This window comes from Mugil cephalus, chromosome 2 (genome assembly GCF_022458985.1).
Source record: "Mugil cephalus isolate CIBA_MC_2020 chromosome 2, CIBA_Mcephalus_1.1, whole genome shotgun sequence".
Classification (NCBI taxonomy): domain Eukaryota; kingdom Metazoa; phylum Chordata; class Actinopteri; order Mugiliformes; family Mugilidae; genus Mugil; species Mugil cephalus.
This window is the reverse complement of record NC_061771.1, coordinates 4,679,654-4,703,707: the sequence shown is the minus strand read 5'-3', so window position 1 is coordinate 4,703,707 and position 24,054 is coordinate 4,679,654. Positions and strand designations below refer to the sequence as shown.

At 40.1% G+C, this 24,054-nt stretch overlaps 1 protein-coding gene across 1 annotated transcript; it reads right to left on the bottom strand.

Moving 5' to 3' along the window:
* Positions 1 to 5,019: 5,019 nt before the first annotated feature.
* LOC125004509 (galactosylceramide sulfotransferase-like) lies at positions 5,020 to 9,127 on the bottom strand. The gene is made up of 2 exons (XM_047579155.1): positions 9,000 to 9,127; positions 5,020 to 6,145 (listed from the first exon to the last, which is right to left on the bottom strand). Exons 1-2 carry the CDS (start codon positions 9,125 to 9,127, stop codon positions 5,020 to 5,022), a joined length of 1,254 nt encoding a protein of 417 aa, XP_047435111.1.
* Positions 9,128 to 24,054: the final 14,927 nt, after the last annotated feature.

Here is a 24,054-nt window from a genome sequence, read left to right as displayed (position 1 = left end):
GATCTCAGCCAGAGTACATTCTCCTCTTGTTTTTCATCTCTCCTACGTACTGGTAATGACAAGCTAGGAGCATTTCCCATCAGTGCCATATTTGTATGAAGGCCACGGTATCTTTGTCTAGTCTGGTGTGTCTAAGCTGTTTTGGTCTCAGAGGGCCGTCTTTTGTCTGTGAAGGACAACCTTACTGTTCAGTGTGCATGTAACAAGGGATATAGAGAGCGTTCTTCAAACTAATTTACTGCGTCTTCTCTATTATTGGCTGCTGTGCCTGTGAATAATGCATGAGTGTATACCAGCGTCCACGGCTTTTACATAATCATGATTTTCCAAAGTCACCGTGAAGGTCTGCATCTGTTGAGTGACTCATCCTGATTTCTTTGAACAGCAGCAGTAGCAATGCTGGTCTCCAGTGCCATCTAGAGTACAACACGTAAAATAGCACTTTCAAAACGCATCTGTATTCGTTTCCTCGAGGCCTACATTTCCCCTATACATCAAGCTCAACAGAGCTATTGATAGCTATTGATAAGAAGGTGGAGTGATGACTTGCTCTGGTGAAAATGCATCTAGTAAGGGTGCAGTGATCCATGGGGGTGCTGAATTTGTTCTCATTAACTAGAATCACTGAAACATTTGACATCTTGAAATAACACACCATTAAAAAACACAATCCATTGTTAGAATTGATGGAAAATACAAAAAGAAAGAACTCATCAATTTTATTCAAAACATTTTTTGTCTATCAAAACGACCCATAGTTTCCATAATGCATCTGAAAACAGTTTGGTAAAGGTGTTGGGCATATTTGTGATTTCCCAGTGGTATCTATACTTCTTACAGTTGACTGCAGTGAAGCCCATTTTCTTCTACAGTGCAATTCTGGTTTGTGGGCAATTGGTACAAAGCAGTGGAGTGAATCCATTTCATTGAGAACACATTTGTTGTTATAGCAGTTGTGTAACACTAGCATTAAGATAGCAGAAGAGCACTGGTCATGCTTGAGTTACTATCACCAGTACTGTTGAAAGTAACTCAAAGATGACCAGTGCAACCCATTCTCACACGTTTTAGGTCCTGTTCAGACTTGGTATCTATGTTTCCCAACTGATATGATCACACATATTCACCGTTGTGTGTACACACTACCAAAAAGTGCAGACAAATGGGGACAAATGAAAGAAAAGACTACCTCCAAATGTGATCACAGATCTCTTAAATGCAACAGCGCATTCTGGGGATGATCACACCTGTACTTTAAGCTGGCCTCTTGTGTTCAGATGTCAGATGCCAACATGCAAGGTCTGAAAGGGGCCAAACAGCTAGTCAAACAGACATGGAGCTTACAATAAGTTTAGCCGTGTTTAACAATGAGCAGTGTGTAGGATATAGTGGTGAGAGCTGCACCTCCCAGCTCCACTCCTTTCCAAGTAGAGCAGAGTGTCTGCCACTTCAGTTTAAAAATGTGAAAACCCCATTTGTTCATTCTGGGCTACTTTAGAGACATGGCAGTGCAAGATGGTGGAATGATTATTAATGCTAGATTTAACCTCAGTAGATTTGACCAATAGATTTGACTACATCCTACACACTGCACCTTTAAAGAAAACAAAGTGTTTAATGTTCACTGTTATGGTCCGGCTCATAGACCATCACAAATTTAAGAAGCACATTGGGATTTAAATGAAAACAAGTAGTTTATTTTAACAAAATGAATTCATAAGTAAACAATATCACTCAGTCTTACTAAATTGAACCAAAGAAGCTAGCAGAAAACATACTGCCAGTTCAACTTAGAAAACTAAACAAAGAGAATTCAAACAAAGATGATCAGCTCCTCATGACTCCAGGGGAAAGAACAGAGACCGAACCCCTCAGGAAGGCGGGTTTTATAGGGCTGGAGACAGTGGCCAGCTGCCTCCAATCCGGTACAATCAGCACCCTGAAACATAAACACACACACACACACCACAACAACAACACCACCACCAAACCCGGGTGGGGCCCTGGGGCCGTCACATCACACAGTGCAAGCAATAACTTTATATGACTGGGTTCAGGAAGTTGGATCTGTTGATCAAGTAACAATTCCACCTACATCACCCATTAGACAAAGAAATAGTCTGTCTTTCAAGTTAAATCTCAGGGTCATTGTATTTATATCAGCTTCACTCAGCTGACAACAGCTGAATCAAGCAGATGAATAACAATAATGGAGGTTAGTAAATTTAAAGACACACAGTTTGCAGAGTGCACTGAAACTGACCATAAAGCTGACCCTCTGGGAACATCCTTGCTCATAGCAGTATTGAACATTTATACTTATTATCTCATCTCATTTTCTACTACCACTTATCCTCACTAGGGTCGTGGGGGTTGCTGGAGCCAACCCAGCTGGCATCAGGCGAGAGGCGGGGTACACCCTGGACAGGTCTCTAGTCTATCACAGGGCTAACACAGAGGCAAACAACCATTCACACTCCCACTCAGGGTTAATTTAGAGTCAACCAACCAGTCTAGACACCAACGAGTCTTTGGAGTTGGGAGGAAACCGGAGTACCGCAGAACACACAGAACATGCAGAACATTCAGAACATACAAACCAGAAAGGCCTAAGCTGGTCTCAGACCTTCTCGCTGGGAAGAATCAGCGCTAACCACCGAGCTGCTGTGCCTATTATTATATACCAGCACAGTATGATGTGATATGGTTAATCCTGTTATTTCAGTCTATGAAATGCCTGCCAACACAGCGGCTTATTTCCGACCTCGGAGAACCCAGAGAAAACCCACGCGGACTACCGAGCTGGACTCGAACCTGGACCTTATCGTTTCGGGACATCAGCTCTAACCACTGCTGCTGTGCTGCCCCTCCCAGTTACTTACAAAGTGCAAATATAAAATAACCTGACTGATCAAACACCACCGACAGACTGACCACTGTTTTTTTCCCCCCCAGATTCATTTATGGTGACACTGTACAGCTGCTCGCTACCAGTGTGGTAATAAAATAGGCAGTTGGCCGGAGACAGGCTCATAAACCAGGTGAAAAAGATATGGGAGATGGAAAGGGGATTTGTGGTTTAACGAAATGTTCAGCCTGTAGTCTGTTCACTGCATCTCTTAAAATTGATCACATGATATAAATAGTGGGGGATCTTTTTCATCAGCATGGAGTTGATTTTTGCTGTGTACCAGTTTGAGGCTAAATGTTACTAAATGTTACAAAAAAGGCTTAAATAATATATATATATTTCTTTTAAGCTTTCCTAACACAAGCTGCAACCATATCATGTAATGCCAATTACAGACTGATGTGGGTTGGATACATATTCCCAGGGTCAGTAAATGTCATTGTAATGTGCAGTAACAAACACACAGCAGCAACATGCATATAAAATATACTACAACCCACTCTTATTGATGGCAGGAAAAGTAGGTGCTGTCTGGTGTTTCAAGCTCAACTTAACATAAGAACGTAAGGTAAAATAAACAATTAAAAACAATAAAAGCTACCACTACACACTAAAACACTAAACAACAGCAGTGTCTGGGTTGAAAGTCAGGGAATAAAAATAGGTCTTAAGACAAGTTTTAAAAATGGACAGTGAGGGGGCTTGTCTGATGTGCAATGGTAGATGGTAGATAGACCTGGGTACCACCAGGAGTAGGTGATCAGCTGACCTGAGACACTGAGCGCAAGTATAAGCTCAAACTCAGAGAGGTAAGCTGGACAACAACAGGTCTGAGACACTATGCGTGTGCACCTTGATGATATTCCTTTGACTTGATTACAAGTACTTCTCACCAGTGATAACGTGTGTCTTCTTAATCCCTGCCAGACTGCAATAAATTACGTGCAACAAATACTAAAGGCAATACTTTTTTGGGCCTCATGGGAAAAAAAAATCACATTGGGCCCCAGGCTCTCTTGCTGAAGGGTCGGTCCCGTATCATTCATTCATTTACATTAAGATGGGAAATCAATAAAATTAACATTTGAAGACTTTTTTACTGTTTCAGTAAAAACATTTTCATGTAGAAAATCAAGGTCAACAAAGTGACCATATATGGTCACTTGCCCTTATGTGGTAAAAGTAAGTCCAAGAAGAAAAATACATAGAAGACAAAAGTAGCATGTAGTGTATAACATTAAACCATGACTTTTTAAACATTAGAACATAAGTGCTGATACAGATACTTGTAAACATACACATTATAACAACATTGTTACACATGTACAAATAGACATTAGGCCACTATTTGTGGTACTGAATGAAGCAGTTATGCTCAGTGTTCATGTAGAGGTGGATCCTGGAGACACTGCAGGTCACATTTGATGACCTGCCTGAACCTCTTGGATGACATCAGGTTAAACTTGGACGCTGGTCTCCATGACCCAGCTGGACGCTCAACAATTCCCATATAAATAAGGATGACAATTTCTGTCTTTCTGTGTGGCATACAACTTGATACATGATATGCCTAATTTCTTCAGGGCCAGAATACCTCATGAAGTACAGTAAAGGGATCTCAGTGCAGTCAACTGATGTAGTGAATTTAATATTAGCAACAGAGATCAAAGTTTTGTTTGACATTGGAAAAAAATGAAATAATGAACTGCTCTTCTGGTCTGAATTAGAAAATTCAAATGAATGAATGGTACACAGACTGTAACTCTAGCCTGTAACTAGCTAGCTTATTGCACAATGAACAGGTTAATTTCTGCCACTATAGAATGTACACACCTTTCGTTCTTTCCTTTTTTTGATACCCAATTTTTCTTTGCTACTGGGCAGCATTGTGAATGATGAAGCCATATTAATAATTCAAATTCATTATGTCTTTGGATCTAGCATCTGTGGATTGCTGCCTGCACTACCTATGTGCTAAGGCAGGACCAGGACCAAACCATTTCATACAGAATCATGGGGGTGGTTGTTGTTGTATCACTCTTGTATTTATGCAGTTTTTCTATAATTCTATGAAAAGTCCACAAAGCTCTTGTCGCTTGTGTATCTCATCACAGGTTCAGAATATTTTTTAACAGTCCCCACAGCTTAGTGAGCCACAGGTTAACTCCCAAGTCTGAGAGATATTGAATTTCTGGAGTTATCATCCTTTGGCATATCTGATAGTAGGATTTGTTTATATTATCTTTCAAGTTGTATCCCATGATGGACTTCTCTTTACTGGGCTGCCATGGCTGCAGGGCTGCGTCATCGATGCGTTCTGCTTCAACAGCATGACCTCCTTTAATACAGATATCCACCATGTGTGCATTCCTCCTCCTGAGCTCTGCGACATCCATTTCCATACGCTTCCTTCCATATGACTCCACCTTCTTCCAGAAGGTGAAGTTAAAATGCATATAGAGCTTCCAGTCAATAGCATTCCACTCCAGGGCTTTTCTCCTCAGCTCTGGTGTCAGACTGGATACAGTAGATTCCTTGCGGAAGTTAAGTTTGAAGAAAAGGAGATCATCCCAGCATAGAGTATCTTTGAACAGGATGAGTGATTCCTCAAAGTACTCCATTAGCATGACCAAGTGAAATTGCTCAGCAATGAGCCTGATGCTCTCCTCCACATGTGGATCATCTGGATCCAGGGTGCTGTCCCACCCAAAGTCAAAGAACAGTAGGTTCTTCAAGTAGAAAGAGTTGAATCCATCTGGGATGAAGTAACGGTCAGGATCACGCAGGAACTCTGACATCTTGTTTTTACCTGGCATCTTCATGATCAGCGGGACAGTAGGGCCATAGTAATGAAAGGCTGACTCAAAGAGTTCTGCTGGGTCTCGCAGGATGGTGATGTAGAATGTATCTTTAGGCAGCACTTTCGACACCTCGGGGGCATTGAAACGCATGTGATTACACATTATGTTGTAACACATTCCAGGTGTGTAGTCATGAACGTACATGTGATGGAAAGGTGAGGGGTAGAGGAAGTCATTTCTGCTACTGGGGAAGGCAAATTTCAGCTTATTCTTCTCTCCAAAGCGAAACAAAATGTTGAGTAAAGTGCTGCTACCAGTTTTATGGGTCTTTAGAAACATGATGTCAACTTTAGGGACACAGATGTTTTTGTTCTGTTGCGAGTTGCTTGCATCTTGGTCTGGTTGAGGAGCACATGAGTGAGGCAATGGGAGTCTAAAAAAAGTCAGCATGAAGAAAGCGTCACAGAGCATCACCAGAGATTTCAAACATCCTCTTATGAGAAGCACAATAAAGCCACTAGGGATGTGAGCTGGTTAATAAGTATATTATCTGACTGATAGCCCAGTGATAGACTGAAGTAAATAATTTACAGCATGGTTGATGATAACAATACCAGCATGATATTGCTTTGTGGATGTCTATTTATACCACTAAATGTTTACACAGGCAATGAAAAAAATACATTAAACTAATACACTATAGTCTGATGGCTCAATTTGAGTTACTGCACGGAGCCTATGCACAGAGCCTACGTCGGTATGAGCCATTTATACCTGCGCACTCGTTGTCAGTCTTGTTTGCTCTGTCATAATGATGTTCAATACCACTGATTTCCTTTCCAATCTGAAACTGAATAAAATTCAGGCTGGTGTAGGAACATCATTCTCTGATCCAACAGGAAGGGCAGGCCCCTTCTGGACACTCCAAAAGTGAAAGGATTGTTTTGTTTCAGGTCTGGAGGTTCTGAGGCCATAAACAAGCTTTCTGATGCCACAAGACACCAAGAAATGAAATGAAATGAAAGCCCTCCTATGTAAATCATTCTAAAGGCACGAAGACCAGTTTCATAACAAAGGGACACACAGTGCACAGAGGGGGTGCTAGTCCAACCTCTGGCAAGAGATGCTCAGTTCTTATTCTTTGTTCGTTCTATCTAGTTCGTCTTTAGTCTTTGTCTTGTCTTTGTGCTGTTTTACTTTTAACACAATGTTTTGTTTTGCCTGCCTCTTAGTGTGTTTAAAGTACTAAAGTGGAAATATGCTACTACCATGCAGATCAATCACAGCTCTTGCTCTTGTCATTGTCGCCATGACGGGTAGTTACATTTCTGGGGAGGTGCATTAGGGTCTCCATAGTGTCTATGTAGGGTCTGGGCTGGAGATAGTGTTGGGTCGTTCACGAATGATTCGTTCAGACGAACTAATCTTTTGAGTAAACGAACTGTATCGAATCACTTTATGAACCGATTCGTTCTTTTCTCAGTTAAGTTGAACAGAGCTCAGCCATGAGCGCGTGGCCCTTGCGTGCATATTCTGACTCGTGACTCTTGGAGAATCTTCAGCCAGAGACGCAGCTAGCTGGCAGATAGCGCCGGGGGACGGTGTGTGTGTACATGTGTATGTATGTGTGTGGGGGTTGGGGGATTCAATGAATCACTCCGTCTGAGAGTTCTCCACTCTCTGGCTAATACTGAGTCAGTCCACACAAAAACAAATGCACACACGCAGTCCCCTTTATTTTAAGACACTTAGGAACACTTAAAGTAATGAGTGGAGGAGGCAGAAGAGCGAGTGAGTGCAGCAAGCTGAAGAAGCAGCGACGTACAGGGGTGGGGGTATCGTAAAGATTTAAAATAATTTTAAAATAATATTAACAATTGTAATGATTGAACTAGATAGATAGATAGAGCTTGCATGCTTTTATATTCTTTAAACTATATATAAACTATATATAAACATATTTAAGTCTGTTTAAGTTGATGTTGCTCTCCATAAAAACTCTTAGATTTTATGGTATTTTCTCGCTTTTGATATAATATATGCAATAAACTAAACAAGGCCTATTATTTTTGATTGCATTTAAGTTGATATTTCATTCATATGTTAAAATGTACAGAGCTTACAAATACTTTTGTCATTTTGTTTTTTATTTATTTTCCACTTTAACAATTTTTTGATTTTATTTCAGTGCAATAAAACATAGTCAACAACCAGGCAGTCACATAGGCTGCACTTTTTTATTTTATTTGAAAGGCTGGAAATGCAGCTCTGAGTAGTGTTGGGTCTTCAGCCTATATTGCACCAAATGGAGGAATCCAGTCAGTGAATGCTACTGATGCTACTGACTCGCGTTGTGTCACTGACTCGAGTCACTTAGGGAACGAATCAGTTAGTGATTCTTTCCCCAAGTGAACCAGTACACTGCAGGTTGTGTGTCAGCCCTGTGTTGGCACTGACACAGATGCTGGAAGCCCCGCTGGTTGTAGGAGCATTCTGGACCAAATGACTGTTGTACCTTGTTGTTATTGTACCTTTAACAGTACACCCCACAGGTGATGCAAATTATGTTAATGTCCACATCGATTTTTTTCCTTATGGCGGTGTGGGTGTGGTGGGTGCGTGGATGGGCAGAGGGGGTGGGGGCTTCCGGACTGACTCAGTGAACGAATCATTTTAATAAACTGATTCTAGTGATTCGGTACAGTCAAAAGAACTGTGGATTCCATCACTAGTCAGAGTAGCATAAACCGCCTATTAGAGTTAAACCTACTTTTAACTGTTAGTAATAATTGTTAATAATAATAGTAATAGTAGTAATAGTAATAATGTGTTTTCCTAAGACAAAAACGCAAATGCAATGTGTTACAAACATCTTAAGCAAATGTTTCTGTAGTGATGAATTTGTGTTTCATTATTAGGACTGTACTTTATTGTCTTTATTGTGATACAAAGGCCTCTGTTAGTTTGTATATACTTTGGTATCATCTATCAGCTATCAACTGTTATAATTAGAACAGAAGGCATCACAGTTAGAGGATATGGTCTATAAAATTTTAGGTCCAAGGTTTGAAGCCAATAAAAAAAGATCTCTATAAATCTATGCATTGGTTTAGTCCTTTCAGAAAGGTCATATCTACACCTGGACAATTTCAATGTTAACACATAATTTACTGATGTCACATCTTTCTGTTGACTGCCAAACTATTAATTAGAATATACAGGTGTTGTTGCGGGACACAGAGCTGTAAAAAAAAAAAAAAAAAAGAAAGGAAGAAAGAAAGTCTTACTCTGGTGGATCGATGTTGGCCAGTAGTTTTGAAAGGCAGTACAGCAGAGTAATACTGATGAAGACAGAACCCACTACGACATATCTGAACATGGTCTTCCACTTGTGCCTCTCTTGTTTTTGAAACATGGTAACCAGGAACTGAAAAAATATAATTTCATAAAAGAGAAGTAATGAAAAGATCAAAGGAAGTGTCTCACTTGCCTTCACACACCAACTTTAATATCTAATGATGGAAATAGTTCAGTACCTGATCAATCAAGCTGAACTGCCCCTTGTTCATGTCCAAAACAGGCTGTAAATTAAAATAAAATAATAAGTAAAACGGTTGATGAAATTCTCATGAACTAAAAAATAATAATTTAAGTGTTATTATAAGAATACTTTTAATGTGTTATTATATATTACTGTTCCCATTTTCATTTTTAGATTCGAAGACTGTCAGCCAATATAAAAAATAATTTACAAATGATGAAATCTCTTTCAGCTATAAATCAGAGATACAAATGTCCCACCTCTGTGTTTGCAGCCCGGTCACACTGAAGATAGAGATATTTAGTCAATACAGGAACAATACAAATAATATTCTTTGTTCAGTATCAGAAAACACGGGGTAGTTGTACCTTGTGTCAACATGATACACAACTGCAATTTCACATGTGATTGTCCGGTACAAAGCAATGAAATACAATTTGGCAGCTCACTGGCTCCGTGGCAACAAAAACAAAAGATAACAGCATAAAAATAGAAACTATAGTGGCAGCACACGGAAAAAAAATACCATATATACAAATAAAAGCACTCAGTAGCACACATATGAATGTAATAGTAACTATGCTGATTTAAAGTGACACTGATATAGAGCAGTAAACTGGTATGACGTAGCAGGTGAATTAAAAATAGTGCAGAAGTGTTCCCTGTACAGACCAAATTATCATCACGATTTTTATGAGATGGCAAAGGAAGAAGAATCTTTGATGTGCACTGAAAATAAATTCATTAATGACAGCGAAAACATTACATTTGAAAAGTGTACACCTACCATTGACTGTATGCGGCATGCTGGTCCCTCAGCACTGTGTGTTTCAGTTACTCCCCCACTTCCGCTTCAGCCAATATTTTCTTTTACAGTTTATCTTTTTATGGCCCTGTTTATTTTTGCATGGACAATCCAAACTTTCTCATCTCTCGAGACAGCAATTGTCCAGGTGGTTTTGTGTCCAAGGAAGGGTGGAGCCAAACCAACCAGGCAGTCTCAAACAGTTAGTACAGGATGCCCTCTTCTCAGCAGTGATATCATCCTATTCTAAATAAATGACACAGTCTGTTTTTTTTTTTTTTTTTGTATGTTCCCCAATTAGACAAAACATTACCTAAAAATATGCCTGCCATTAAAGTGCCATTAAAGCCTCACCCAAAGTCCCTATTATGTTAAATTCTAGTTATTTTGTTATGATTATGTTATTCTAGTTATTTTGTGACATATCATTCACTTCAGACATTTTTTTAAATGACATTTAGAAATCAGTAATCTCCATGTATGAGATCTAAGCCAGGGCAGCATCAAACTCTGTTCTAGAGGAGGGTCCACTGATAGTGTTCAGTGTGTACAGATGAGGTTTAGCAAGTAATCCAGTAATGACATGGTTTTGAATTATGAAGGATTGACTCATACATATAAGTTCTGCACATAGTCATGGTTACTGGTTTAAGAAAGACACAAGAGGAATTTTAAACCGTGTCCCAATTACTGTGCATATTAGGGCAGACCATGTTACACCATTTCAAAACATTTTCCAAATGCAAGTCATGCCGCTTAGATTTTCTCCAAATCTGAGAACACAAGTGGATTTTCACCAGTTTGAACTTCATTACCTCCGCCAAAAGTTGGACTGGGGGATTTGCTTGAGTGGCAATGTCACTATGGGATCCTCAAAGTCCCGCTGTACCCTCACTGCTACTCATTAGTCAACTGTAAAAGAATGGAGTGCTCCAGGCTGGTGGATGTGTAAACAGCCCTTCTTGTTCTAACAACATATTGTGGCATAATTAAGAAATTCAAAAACCAATCTGTGGCAGACAGGAGCTTTTTTACAGCCACAATTATTTTTTTATTTTCTGAAAGAACACAAAGATGGTTTATGCTACAGGTCATTAAATCGAAATCAGCTTCATTTGATGTAAAACTATAAAGAGAAGAAGATTTGTGATAAACAAACATTCATCTGTGCAAGTCTGCAGCTGAGTGTGCCACCACTGGAGACACAATGCATGCATTTATCATGGTTTATTGTTATTTCCCTGTCAGGGCGGTGGTTTCAGTTTGAAAACGGCCTGTTTCAGTCCTTCATTTAACGTGTTCACACAATTAAAAACCTGCATACATGTGTTAGATGATAGTCATCAGTGTCCGTCACAATGGAACTGTGTGCATACCTGACACGTCAATCAGATGAGACTTCCTTCTGGATAAACAATAAAGGTTTTTCTTAGTAATATGTCCAATTGCGATGTTATGATATTACTATTAATAGTATAGGGAACAGCTCCTCCGCCTCCTCTTTGTTAGTGGGTGGGACTTGGGCCAAACTAAAACACTAAAGTATATGTAGAACTTGATGCTTTCAGTCATTTTCAGTGGCATCTTTGCATTATGGGCTGAATGGATAAGCTAGTAACTCCAATATGACAAATACAGTTATATATTATAAAGTTAAAGAAAGGACCATTTTAATGTATCTTTGCAGCAGGGGTTGTATAAACTTATTTTCATACATCAGCACAATTTTGCATTATTTGGGGTAATTCTACTATAATCCAGTCCCACATGAAAGGCATTTGGTTTCCATCAAATTTCTCCAAACAGCAAGTGTAGCTTTAAGCTCTGTTTTGTTGGACAAGCAGCAGGCCCACGGGACGCAGCAGGCCAATATTTACCTCAATATCTCCAGGGCTCCGGTGCCCCACAAACTAACAGCAGCAACCAGATCGAGCAATGAGGAATAACGTTGGGATGGCAAACTAAATAAGATATTTGTATTTTACTGAGAAACAAGTCATGTATTATCAGCACTGGGTTGTACTGAAAAAAAAATGGGATGGAGCAAATGGAGGAGGGCTGATAAACTTGCATTTGGATGAATGCTGAATATCTCATTCCACTCCACAGGAAATAAAAAAGACTCCCCTACTTGCTAACCTAACACCACCTTTGCATATGAATTGTAAGAATATGAGAAATCATAACCATGACTTTAATAATAACTGCGTCTGGAGCGTGAATTATTCATGAGCTGTGTATCCCGTACAGCGTGGGCCGTGTGTATGTGTGCGTTAACATCATAGACTATATGTGTTATCTCCTCGCCTCCCCTATTTTCTTATTAAGCTCATGCAAAGGAACAATAATCACAATTTTGTCATAAATTTTTTTTTGGCACTGCTCAGTCCATTACTTTTCCTATCTGTGTCCTATAAAGTGGGCTTTTGGCGTAGGGGTAGAGGGAGAAACAAACATGCTCTTTGGTTGAAGGCGCAGCAGTCGTGATGACAGAACGTGGGCCAATGTTTACTCGTCTTGGGAATGAAAGACTCCTCGTTGACTTTGCAGAGGATTTAGAAGTTAGACAAGCATGACCAGGCCCCCACCCCCCCATCCCCCACACACACACTCACACACACACACACACACACACACAGACATAAAGCCTCCTGACTGGATCCCTTCTCTTCCCTGCCTCACTTCCTCCTTAATTATTTGGCCTCTCTTGTTCTTCCAATCTCTTTCAAATGAGATTTCACATCGTTTTAGCCAGGGAAATTTGAGTACTCGAATGACTGAGACTGGGACCTAGTTGTACTTTTCATTTGAAGCCGAAAGGAACCTTTGATGTGGGAATTTGGTTATGGCACTGTTTGCTACCCAGCCAGTGTCACTTTGCATTAGATATGCTCTGAATCATACAGCACTGAGGTCTGTCTGACTACAGACATCTTACTCGTGAATTTATCTTGTGTGTTCAGGGTGACTGGCCTGCTGTGTTCACACAGCCTCTTCCATCATTCATTTCTTCAATTTTGTGTCTTATGTCTCTCAGGCCCTTGGTGGAAAGAACAGTAATGGATCCAGGAATTGTTTTTGGTTACTGGGCCTCGAGGTCAGAATGAATAGGGTCTTAACATGGTGGGTCTTTTGGTATGGTCAGGTTCCAACTTGTGAACCTGCGGGTTTTAACCTTTAACCACTTATTAAAATCTTATGGATGTTTTCAGTTTTGTACATTGTACACATTTATACCTAAAAATGGACAATCTAGGATTCCTGAAGAGACTCTCTCTGTACAATCTCATTGGAGGAACCGGGGGGTGGGCATGGAGCCGAAGCTTCCAGAGATTTGCCCCCTCCCTGAATATCACTCCCTGGAATCCTCCATCCGAACATCAGAGCATCACCATCGGACTCTACATCGTCCTTCATCCCATCTCCTGCAACCCCTCCATTCCTTACCCCTCCCTCCCCTTAACCTCAAAATACACTTATTGTATATAGTGAAGTGGGGTCTTGTCAGTGAAATTGATCATTGGACTCTGTCTCAGGAAGTTAAATAGGGATATAGGGAAATAGTTATTATTATATAATGCAAATGTCATCATCGTCATTATCACCACCATCATTATTGTCATTTCCATCATCTTTGACCTTCAGAACTGATTTAGAAAGATCTAAAATATTCATAGAATCCCAGCAAGTAAACAGAGTCATAATGAGGCTACAGGCTACACACACACACACACACAGTATGTCTCTACAAAGTACATGCAGGTTAACAGCTGCTGAACACAGCGTAGTTAAATATTTCAGGGGAAACACACATTCTCTCAGCAGCCCGCCTCTCCTGCCGGTGTGCTGGTAGGTATTACGGCCACAAAGGATGTCCATGACTTATTAATACCACAGAGAAGAATGATGAATGACGAATGACGGAAGGAAATAATAAAGATATGTGCTGATTATGGAGGGGAGAATTGTAACTGAGTGCCCATTAAGACCGAGTTTGTTTATACGAGTTTGACAAGTTAACTCCGAACTTCAAGTTACTTCGATAAACTTCACACAAGACTTCACGTCTCCTGCGCGCAGACATAATTTTGGCGTGCATCTTTTTTTTTTTTTTTTTTTGTCACTCTTGTTTGTGCACCATTTCAAGGGTTCACTGTTGTTCCATTTTCCATTTGCATTTAAAGCAGGTCTGTTTATTTGGGATAAACAAAGCAATATTTAATTAGGAGGAAGATTGTCTGTATCCATCTATCCCCCAAGATAAACAGAGCCTGCACCGCGGTGAAGTACCAATCCCTGCCACTGTAGCAGGGGTAGTATGTACCCCGTCTCTCACAAGATAATATCTAGGATGAGCTCCAGAGCCTCCCAACCCCGTTCAGGTTGAACTGGACGGAGAATACAGTGCTGTTGGGTGTCTATTCCATCCCGTAGGAAGTGAGCTAACTGCAAGAGACTCTGAACTGTGCAATTTCAAATGTGGAATATCTGATCAATACTTGATGCTTTTACTGTGAAATATATGCTCCTGAAAAAATTACCTTCCTTATACACACGCACACATATACATATATGTTCCTGCTGCTTTTACTGTCTTCATTTGTTACTGATGTTCCTTCCAAGGCCTGTGCACACATCACACAGAGATCCAGCCTACACGCAGTCTCAGTGAATTTGTTGCGTCTTTATGTTTGCAGCATTTATATATTGGTAATGGACATATGCAAACATCCAAAAACAAAGCCTGGAGGGAGGTAAACCATAAAATTATCTATAACTACAACTTGGAAACACCACTACATGCAAGTATCCCCATCCATACATCCACTAAAGTCCTGTACTGAACCTGACTGGAACTTTGAGCCTGCATTGGGAGGGTGTGGACAATCCAATGCTGATGATGCCCTCTAGTGATCGGTGGATACCTGCCACAGCATGTATGGTTCTATAACCAGGCTGCTAACTTGCTAAATTGCTGCCTTCATTCACCATGTTGTCCAATCTCACTTATTACCACGCAAGCTATGATCGTTACTATGTGCCTCATAGAGCAAAGTGCTCCGATGAACTGTGGGTGTCAGTAGGGGACGAGGTCATGTGAGGTATTATGCCTTGGTGGGGTACAATAAAACAATGCACACAAAATTGACACACTGGCAGTTGGATTGGAAAATTTAACGGCTGCAGCCACAGCTGGATTCAAAACACTTTCACAAACTGTCCAAGCCGTAAGAAATGTGGCCCTGAAAAGCCTCGAATGGCTTTAGATATGATTCTTGCAAGCCAGGGGGGTGTTTGCCACATCACTGGGGCTGATCGCTGCACTTGTGTTTCTGATGTGTCCAACAATATGACTCACGTTGTTTCTTATTTGAATGATCTGTTGCATGAGGAGAAGAGCAGAGATTCGCAAGCCCTCAGAGGATGGACCTGGTGGACGTGACGTTGATGTAGCCATGCTAATCAAAGTGATGACACCATGTCTGGGCCTCATTGCTATTCACTGTTGATTTGCCAGGTTATTCCATGAGCTGAGAATGATGATAAGATCAGTTAAGGGACAATACTGACTGGTTCCTCAAGGAGAGTCTTCTGATTTGGGAACTCTCCCATTCTATGAGGATTTTGAGGACCATTGGATTTAGCTATATGGTTCACTATGTCCACTTCCAAATTATTTTAATCAGTAGCTTTTATTTTACTTAATTCCTTTCATATACTCAACTGCATCTGTGTTCAAACCCTGATTTAAAGTTTAGGTCTGTCACCTGCCACTTGTCTGAAACACTGCAAAGGTAATAAGTAAGTTTAGTTGTTGTTATTGATATTTATGTCACACTTGTATGTATGCTTTTTTTGTTGTACTGTTTTGAGTTCAGGGAACTCGTTGCTCATTTTGCCGTTCTCAGTGCTTTGTGCTTTGTCTGTGCTGTGAGCCCATCTGCAGATGCTGAATTAAAAACACTGAAAGACCAGAGTGTTCTGATTGAAAATTTCCTAACAGAAATTTCCACCACACTAATCCAAACCCTTGCTCTGACCTTAGAGGGGTAATGCTTGACACGTGTTACATTTAAGCCTTTGCTAAATGAGTTCACACAATGCTGACAACACAATCAGTACCGAGCAAATGTGTACTCATTACAGTACACTATTGCTTTCAAATCTCACTTGCTTCATACAATCCATTTTATTCCAACTGAAGCCTGGTTGAAAAGGACTTGGACATGGCTGGAGTAGGTAAACAGTTATTGCTTTAGCCACATTAATGACTAATGCACTGTAATCTCTGGTAACAAAGGTGTGTGGGTGTTCACAACTGTCCTTTACACGATTGTATTGCCCAGATCGGATTTTAATGCATGGTCTGAACAGGTTCTGTGAATAGACTGTGAATGATTTAAGAAAAGTTCTGGATACTGCAGATAAAATAGAAACTCAGAGGAAAGATTGCAGAGTAGAAGAGGAAAGAAAGGGAAGTCAAATTTTTATTTTAATTTCCAACCTAAATTTCTGCATTAAAATTCAATGATTTATGTTATGGGGGCCTCTCAGTGCTAAAAGAAAGAGCAGTCTCCAAAATGTCACTGTGTAAATAAACTTATTACCACTCAGGGTTAACTCAAACACACATTTTAGTGGCGATGGCGATGGCTTACTGTTTACAGCTCAAGAATAAAGTTTGTGTCTTGTCAGCACTATGCTCGTCACTGTATGGGGTTCAGGGCAGCTGTTAAGAGACTTAAGCAGGCTATAAAACATACTGAATGGAGTTTTATACAGAGGGTTGGCAGCAGGATGTGGGTAGTTATTACAACACCAGCTGGGGGAGTTGGGGCTTAAGAAAATGAGTTGTTCAGAGTCTATCGGCATTATTGAATATACTTGAAGTATTTAGTTTAAGTATTATAAAGTACAAGCTACTCTCTTCCATGCCAATGCAACTACACAATTTTTTGAAGCACAGTTGAGGAAACAAAAAAGAGAATTATAGAAGTAGGACACCACCACTGGGTCTAACCCTTAGTAGACGTAGATTCACATAAGTTATAAATTCAAGTTAATTTCAAAAAGAGAGAGTTAACAAGGACATTCCAAGCATGTTGCACAGGGACAGACTATCTTTCCCTTTTCCTCTCTGTTCTTTGCTCATACTCTTTCACCATTTTTCTGCATTTTTCTAACTGCTCCACATTCTGTCTCCTTTATCCAGCCCAGTGTTATTCACATGGTATTCATCTCATAGTTTCTCTTGCTTTCTGCAGCTGTCCACGGGCTTCACTCAGCCTTTTACCTTAACTGCTCTTCAAAATAAATCCTGAGCATTTATTAGCACAGTTCATGACGACTAAACTGCAACCCCATTATTTTTATTTTGTTTTATTTTATTTTATTATTTTTTTCAAAAACACTGCATGAAACAAGAAGACAGAATTCAATTAACCTTGCATTACTTCGAGCTCCGATCTGGATGATGTAAGCTGGGTGAGATGTTGATGTTCTAAAAATACGTGCTTGTCTGTGTGTGTGGCCATACACAATTAATACATTACATCAATAGTACCAGCACATAATGTAAAAAACACTAAGCAAAACAAACAAAAAAACTTGGCATAACCTATTCATTTAGATAGAGCTAATTATAAGAGCTGTCTGGGGAGATGTCCCTCGCTGGACCATATATGTGTGTGTGTGTGTCGCTGTTTTGCTAGTTTTTCATAAGATAAATGAATGCTGCTTAACAGCGCAGTAAATACAGTGGACTCACAAGGGTATTACCACTCTTGCTCTCTTTGTTTCCTGTGGAGCGCTGCCTCTCTAAAGCCAGCGCACACACTCAATCCGCCACCCTCTCTCACTAATTAATCCTTTAACTCTCGCCTGCTGCCTCCTTTTAGCTCATCGGATAGTCTGAGAGTGATGCATTCCAAAACTGAGGTCCTTTTTAAAGTGTAAAATTAAAGTATCTTCTTGCAGACAAAAAAAAAATCTCAACAAAACACAAGCACAGGGCGAAAAGAAATGAATTATATTAGGTGTGAAGATGCATGCTTATTGATGTGGATGCTGCTCTATTAATCTAACAGTTAGTCACAAGTGAGAAAAAAATTATGTGAACTTTGTCCACAAGCCTAATGATTTATCCTCAGACTTCTTTTATCTGAGGATCTGTACATACTAAACAATTTTTGCCTCCTTTGTCTCTTTGTGGCATCTGCCACAGTAATTCTACTCTCTTTATCTAATATTATTAGTTTTCTTTCTCTCTCTGTTTCAGTATCTCCTGTTTGGTCTGTGCCTGCATTAGCTCATCATTTATCTTATCACAATGCAGCATCATCATCCATCACTGCGGGCTGTGTGGGTAGTGAATGGCGAGTGTGGCATATATGCATGTTTCAAAAAGATATAGTAGAGTGGAGCGATAAAACAATATCAGCTATTATTGATGACGACAACTTGTCTGCGGGGGGAACTTCAGCAACAGCGCCAACGCAGAAATGATGAGATTAATCAGTCAGGCATGGGAAGTGTCTGCATTCATTTCAGTCTGCCACTTCAGAGGCTGCCACGGTTGACAAAAGACCGCGTGAATATAAACAACGGTGTCAAGACAAAATGAATCCCTAAAGACAGGTGGAGTGAACACGGAAAAGGAGCGAGGAAACGTGAGGAGGAGAGCGTGATTTTATTCTTCAATCAAAGTGGCAGGCAGTTCCTTTTTTTTTAATGCGGGGAACAATTTCAACTCAATTTAGTTTCCCATTAAAAATGTAATTGTGCCGCCAGATGAGAAAGTGATTCAATCAAAACTTCAAAATCAAAACTAAAATGAGTGGAATAATAGTCTCCTCTTAACAGGAGTGCCCGGGTGCTTCATACCTATACATACACATTATTTCATGCCAATCCAGATAGCACAACTCAGTTTCTAAAATTGCATATAATTTTCTTTAGTTATTAAAGCGGTTATTGGCGTGAATGTCAATCAAGAGGCTCATGATAGACATTTTCATGTCAAGTCATTTATTGTCTGAGAGCAGAATTGGTTGAACAGAAAGAAAACCCGTTGGATATGTGTGAAGAGTAAGAGTTTGAAAAGCAAACTGTTAGTTTCTTGAGCTTGTTAAAAGTTACAGAGTGCATTTCAGCATGTTCACACTTGGGATCTGCAATTACCGCTGGCCCCGCAGCTCACCACAATCAAGACAACAGAAGATGTTCAGAGAGGGGGTTACCAAGCTCAAGGTACAGTCTGTAATATTGCTCTTGACACATCATCTATATTTAACAGAGAAGGTTAATGATCAATGGCGGCAAATTGGCTACTGTGATTTCTTTCTTTTTTCAACAAGTACATGCTGCCCAGTTCTCAATTTGCTGGAAAAACACAACAATGGCCTGCATCACACTTCTATTAGTTTGTTCAGTGTGTAGCATTTGAAGAAGCTGCTGTCCTCGCTTCAGAATACTTGCTCATTTAAACAATTTAAGGACAAATACAGAGAATTCTTTTTACATGATTATATCCAGTGATATTAAACTTATGGATCAAAATAATAGCGTTTTTACTAACTTCTTAGCCTACTCTTCTCATTTTTTGTTGGGCTTGTCTTCTTGTTCTATTGCCCTTTGGCTATAGTACTGGTGTGAACGGTGTCAAGTTCATTGCGAGTAAAAAGGTTATTTCATGAGCAATCTGCACTAAATATAAACACTGATAGTATTTTGGTAGTGTGTATTAATGACAATTTCAAATATTGTTTGAAATATTGTAGATAATTGTTTTGTAGCTCTTGTGTTACCTTGTTGGATGGGCACGATAAAGAGAATGAATGAAATGGAACCTGCATTTAAACTACAAATGAATCCTTACGCCATTACCTCACCTGACTCATATTGATTTCTCGGCCTGGATGAGATTATCAGACAGCTGTAAAATCAATCATAACACCTAATACACTAAGATGGAAAATATGGATTTGTAATTTATTGTTGTAGTTCTCAACAGCTGCCACTAGAGGCTCCTAAACATCCTCATGTCACTGAGAGCATCTTTGAGTTTCACTGCATCTTTCCAGCCCATACTGTGCCTCGAACTCATGACCTTCCAATCACAAGCTGACTTTTCCAATCTCCTGACTACAAACAACTGAGCCTGGCCCACCCTGTGACCCACAGGACATGCGGATAAATATAGATACTGCAAGCCTCAGAGTGTGAAACTGAATTGATTCTAACAACATGAGGCGGTTCTTGGTGAACTCAGGAGGTAAAGCAGACAGAGCTGGACGGCAGCATGAATCAAACATGTCTCGGACCGGGCTTTGATGGGATTCTGCAAATACAAGAAATCTGTTTTTATGTTATTTATTTTTTCATTTTTGTGCAGGGAATCCAGCCTCAGACTTACTTATGTTACATTCATTTCAGTTTAGTGTTGCTACGTTACATACAGATAGTGGGGAATGGGTTTTCAGTGAACAAACACGGCGTTGCAGTGATGTTAAAGTAGACCGCTATCTAAAAGTACAGCCATCTAATCAGCCTAAATCACGTAGTGAGGCTGCGCACAGGAATAAAGCATCCCATTCCAACTAATTGAGACGCTGCAGAGTCAACCTATTTACCCAAATGAAATCCTGATATCAAGTGTAGTCATTAACAGAGAATTTTCTCTGCGCACAAAAAACAAAACAAAAACGATGAAATGGAACTGTTTCATAAGCAGCAACAAAAGCAGCGCTGTCATTAGTCGCACACTGTGAAGGAGACATTTAGTGTGCTGACATCGTGGTTCAGGATGTCTTGCTGGTGATGAACTCCCAAACCAATTATCAATCAGTGCCACTTGGGAGAGTGCAAAGCTCCCTTGTGTAATAATATGAAGAGTGAGGAGCGTGCCTGGCGTACATAGATAAAAGTTCAGGTGGAGCTGTTGTGCTTTTCAGATGGAGAGGTGAGAGGGGAGGAAAGATGCAGAGACCTCACCACTGAAGTTGTTAAATGTGTACATGTGGCGATCGCTCATCCCCTGTGGTGAGTGCATGGCTGCGTGTTTCGTCCATTAGTCACTGAGAGCTTCTTTAACGAGGTGCTCTTAATTGCCGAACTCTGTTGGGAGTTTTTCTGTCTCAACATCTCGCCCTGCTCCACCTTCTTCTCTTCCGTTATGTCAGATTTTGTTCATCCCTCCTTGTTTTTTTGAGTTCACAGCCCGTGACTTGTGTCGGTGTATGTGTGTATTAACATCGGCTTTGGGCAATTAAACTAGATGTTGAAACTTCAGTTTAGTCCAATTCTCTTTTAAAGCTTGGATCAAATCTCTGCTTTTGTTTTCACATTACTCTTTCTCAACTTGCCATCTTTTAATTTGCCCAATAGAGCGATTTCATCTGCATTACCAGGAAGATGTGATCTTAATATGTACATGACTAATAAGCCAAAAGCCACAAACTTCCTGTCTGAGCCGTGACCTCACTCCTGTATGCACATTTCTTAATTATGTCATGACATGGCCATGTGTGCACTTGCTTGGGTCAATGTCTGGGTGAAGCTGAAATACAGTACACACTCTCTCTGTGAGTCAGACAGCTATATTGCATTAGAGCGTCTGTCAATCTGTCTGACATTCAGAATGTCTGAAGATATCCTGAAGTTGCTGCAGAGAAATGTAACCCGAGTTTATTCAGGACCTGGACCTGGATGTAAAGTTGATAAGGACACTGGGAGAGAGACGGGGAGACAGAGGTTGTCTCTGGGTCTCACCGCTCCCGTCTTCTCTCCTCTCCTCTGGAAATATGGAGGACTTTTCCATATATGAAAGAAATGAGTAGTGGTTACAGATGCAGCTTGGGACTGAAGGGTCCCAGGTTAGACTACATGGCTAAGATACCTCGAGCAAACACCTAAACAAGGTCCTAAATTGCTCCCTGTACTCCCACTGCTCTGACTGTGTAAATGATTGGATAAACTCTATAAACTATTATTATAATTATAAAGAAATAAACCAACATAGACTTAGACAGACTTTAATGATCCACAAGGGAAATTACTTTGTCACCGTAGCTTTGCTCCACATAAAAGTAAACACTCATAAAACCACAAGAAAGATAACTAAAATGAGATTAGATGAGAATAAAATAAAGAATATTGTTGAGTAAAATAAAAAGAACAGTGTAATCAAAAAAACATACAGAATTAGCATTATGAACAAATGTACAAAAGAAGTTGGCGAAACAGTGTCCAAGGTGATGTGGTCGTTTGGCCAGTTGCATAGCAACAGTGGATGGATCTTGTCATCGCATGGTGTTTCCTTGTCCGCTGAGGGATGTAAACGCCAATGGAGTGTGTCCTGAAGCCGGGCACAGACGTGCTGTGGTCCTATGAACCAGGTCTCCAAAGCACTTCTCATAACACACTCCTTCTGGGTCCCATCAAGCGCACACAGTCCATCCATCCTGCTGCCAAGACCTCAAGTTCTCCATGAGGACAGACGGCACCGCCAACCCGAACCTCCTTCTCCGCTCCTCCATCTCCAACTCCAACTCCAGCTTGGCATCTCTAGCACTTCTTCTGAAGTTCACTGCAACTTAGGCCTCACTCTGGGCAATGGACACAACGGTTCCACCGAACTCCACAGTCACTGGAACAGCCAAAAACACAAAGTCCAGAAAGTAACACAGCACAAAAAGACAAAATACAACAAAAACAATGTTGACTGGTTCAAGGCACAAAGAAACAAGAACGAGTCAGAGAAAAAAAAAAAAACAACAAAAAATAACAATAAGAATAACCTACAAAGGTAAACATCACGGCGCTATGGCGACCATGCCTGCATGATGAAAAGTACAAAGACAAAGACCCTCAGCTGGACTGAGACAGGGTACACTGTGGGTGACTGCACCTTCCGCTTACATTAGTATTTATTATTTACAACATTAAGCACTGATATTGTGACTTTTTGGTATGTAGTGTGTCTGTCTGAATAAATTCTCAAGCTAACAACATTAACGTTTCATAAATGGCAAAAACAAAAATAAGTGCCAAACCAGACCCTGATATTTTCTTCTCAAAACCTACACAGCCTGTTTGACTGTTTATAAAGCTTAAAATTAAATGCATCACCTCATTCTGTGTTACAAACTATCAGCCATATTTTCTCAACTAATTAGTATATACCGGGCACTTCTTTTCAGTCAATGGGCAGTAGACCATATTTATACCAAATTTGACTTGGAGGACCATAGGAAGGCTAAAACACAAATAATGTACGTCATGACCTTATTTCCTTATCAGAAACATCTGGCATAATCTTAAAAGCTTCCTTGTGAAAATCACCAACTGATTTGCCATTTGCCAGCTATGGAAAATGCAACAGCTTGTATGATAAACAGGTTTCAGTTAGACCTAGATTTCAGCAGGAAGTCTGACTTAATCATTTCACTCCTCGGGATAACATGAACAAATGAACTAGCACAGATAATAAATGAGATCACGCATATTTATGCATATTACTTTTAAAAAATACACATTTTAATAAGAATCCTTGACTCAAAGTTGTTGTTGTTTCATTTCAGTGGAAAATGTCAAGGCTGTTTATCGAGATGGATGAATCCTCAGAAAAAAACGGGACGAGCAGTTTTCTATCTTGGCTGTGCTTCAACCTTCCTAACGCCAATTAAAAAAAAATGCAAAAGGATGAAATTTGAGTGGAAATGAGGCTGACAGCTAGCAACCTGAGACTGCACTGACCTGTTACTCACCTCAGCCACAACTTTCCTGAGTCATTAAACCTTAATATGATGTAACCAGATGGGTTACATAAACACTCATCCACACACAGCCATCATGAATTGGTAAATCAGCTGAGAACTGTAAGGCAAGTGAATAACATTGACCATCTTGCAACAATTCAGTGTTCTGCTGGGAAACTTTTGGACCTTTCATTCATTAGTTACTTCGACATGTAACACCCTCCTAGACCAGACCAGAC

Coding starts and splice junctions, on each gene's coding strand:
- LOC125004509 (XM_047579155.1), bottom strand. CDS start 9,127: ATGTTTCAAAAACAAGAGAGGCACAAGTGGAAGACCATGTTCAGATAT. Junction 6,146..8,999: donor GCCAACATCGATCCACCAGA/GTAAGACTTTCT, acceptor GACTTTTTTTAG/ACTCCCATTGCCTCACTCAT.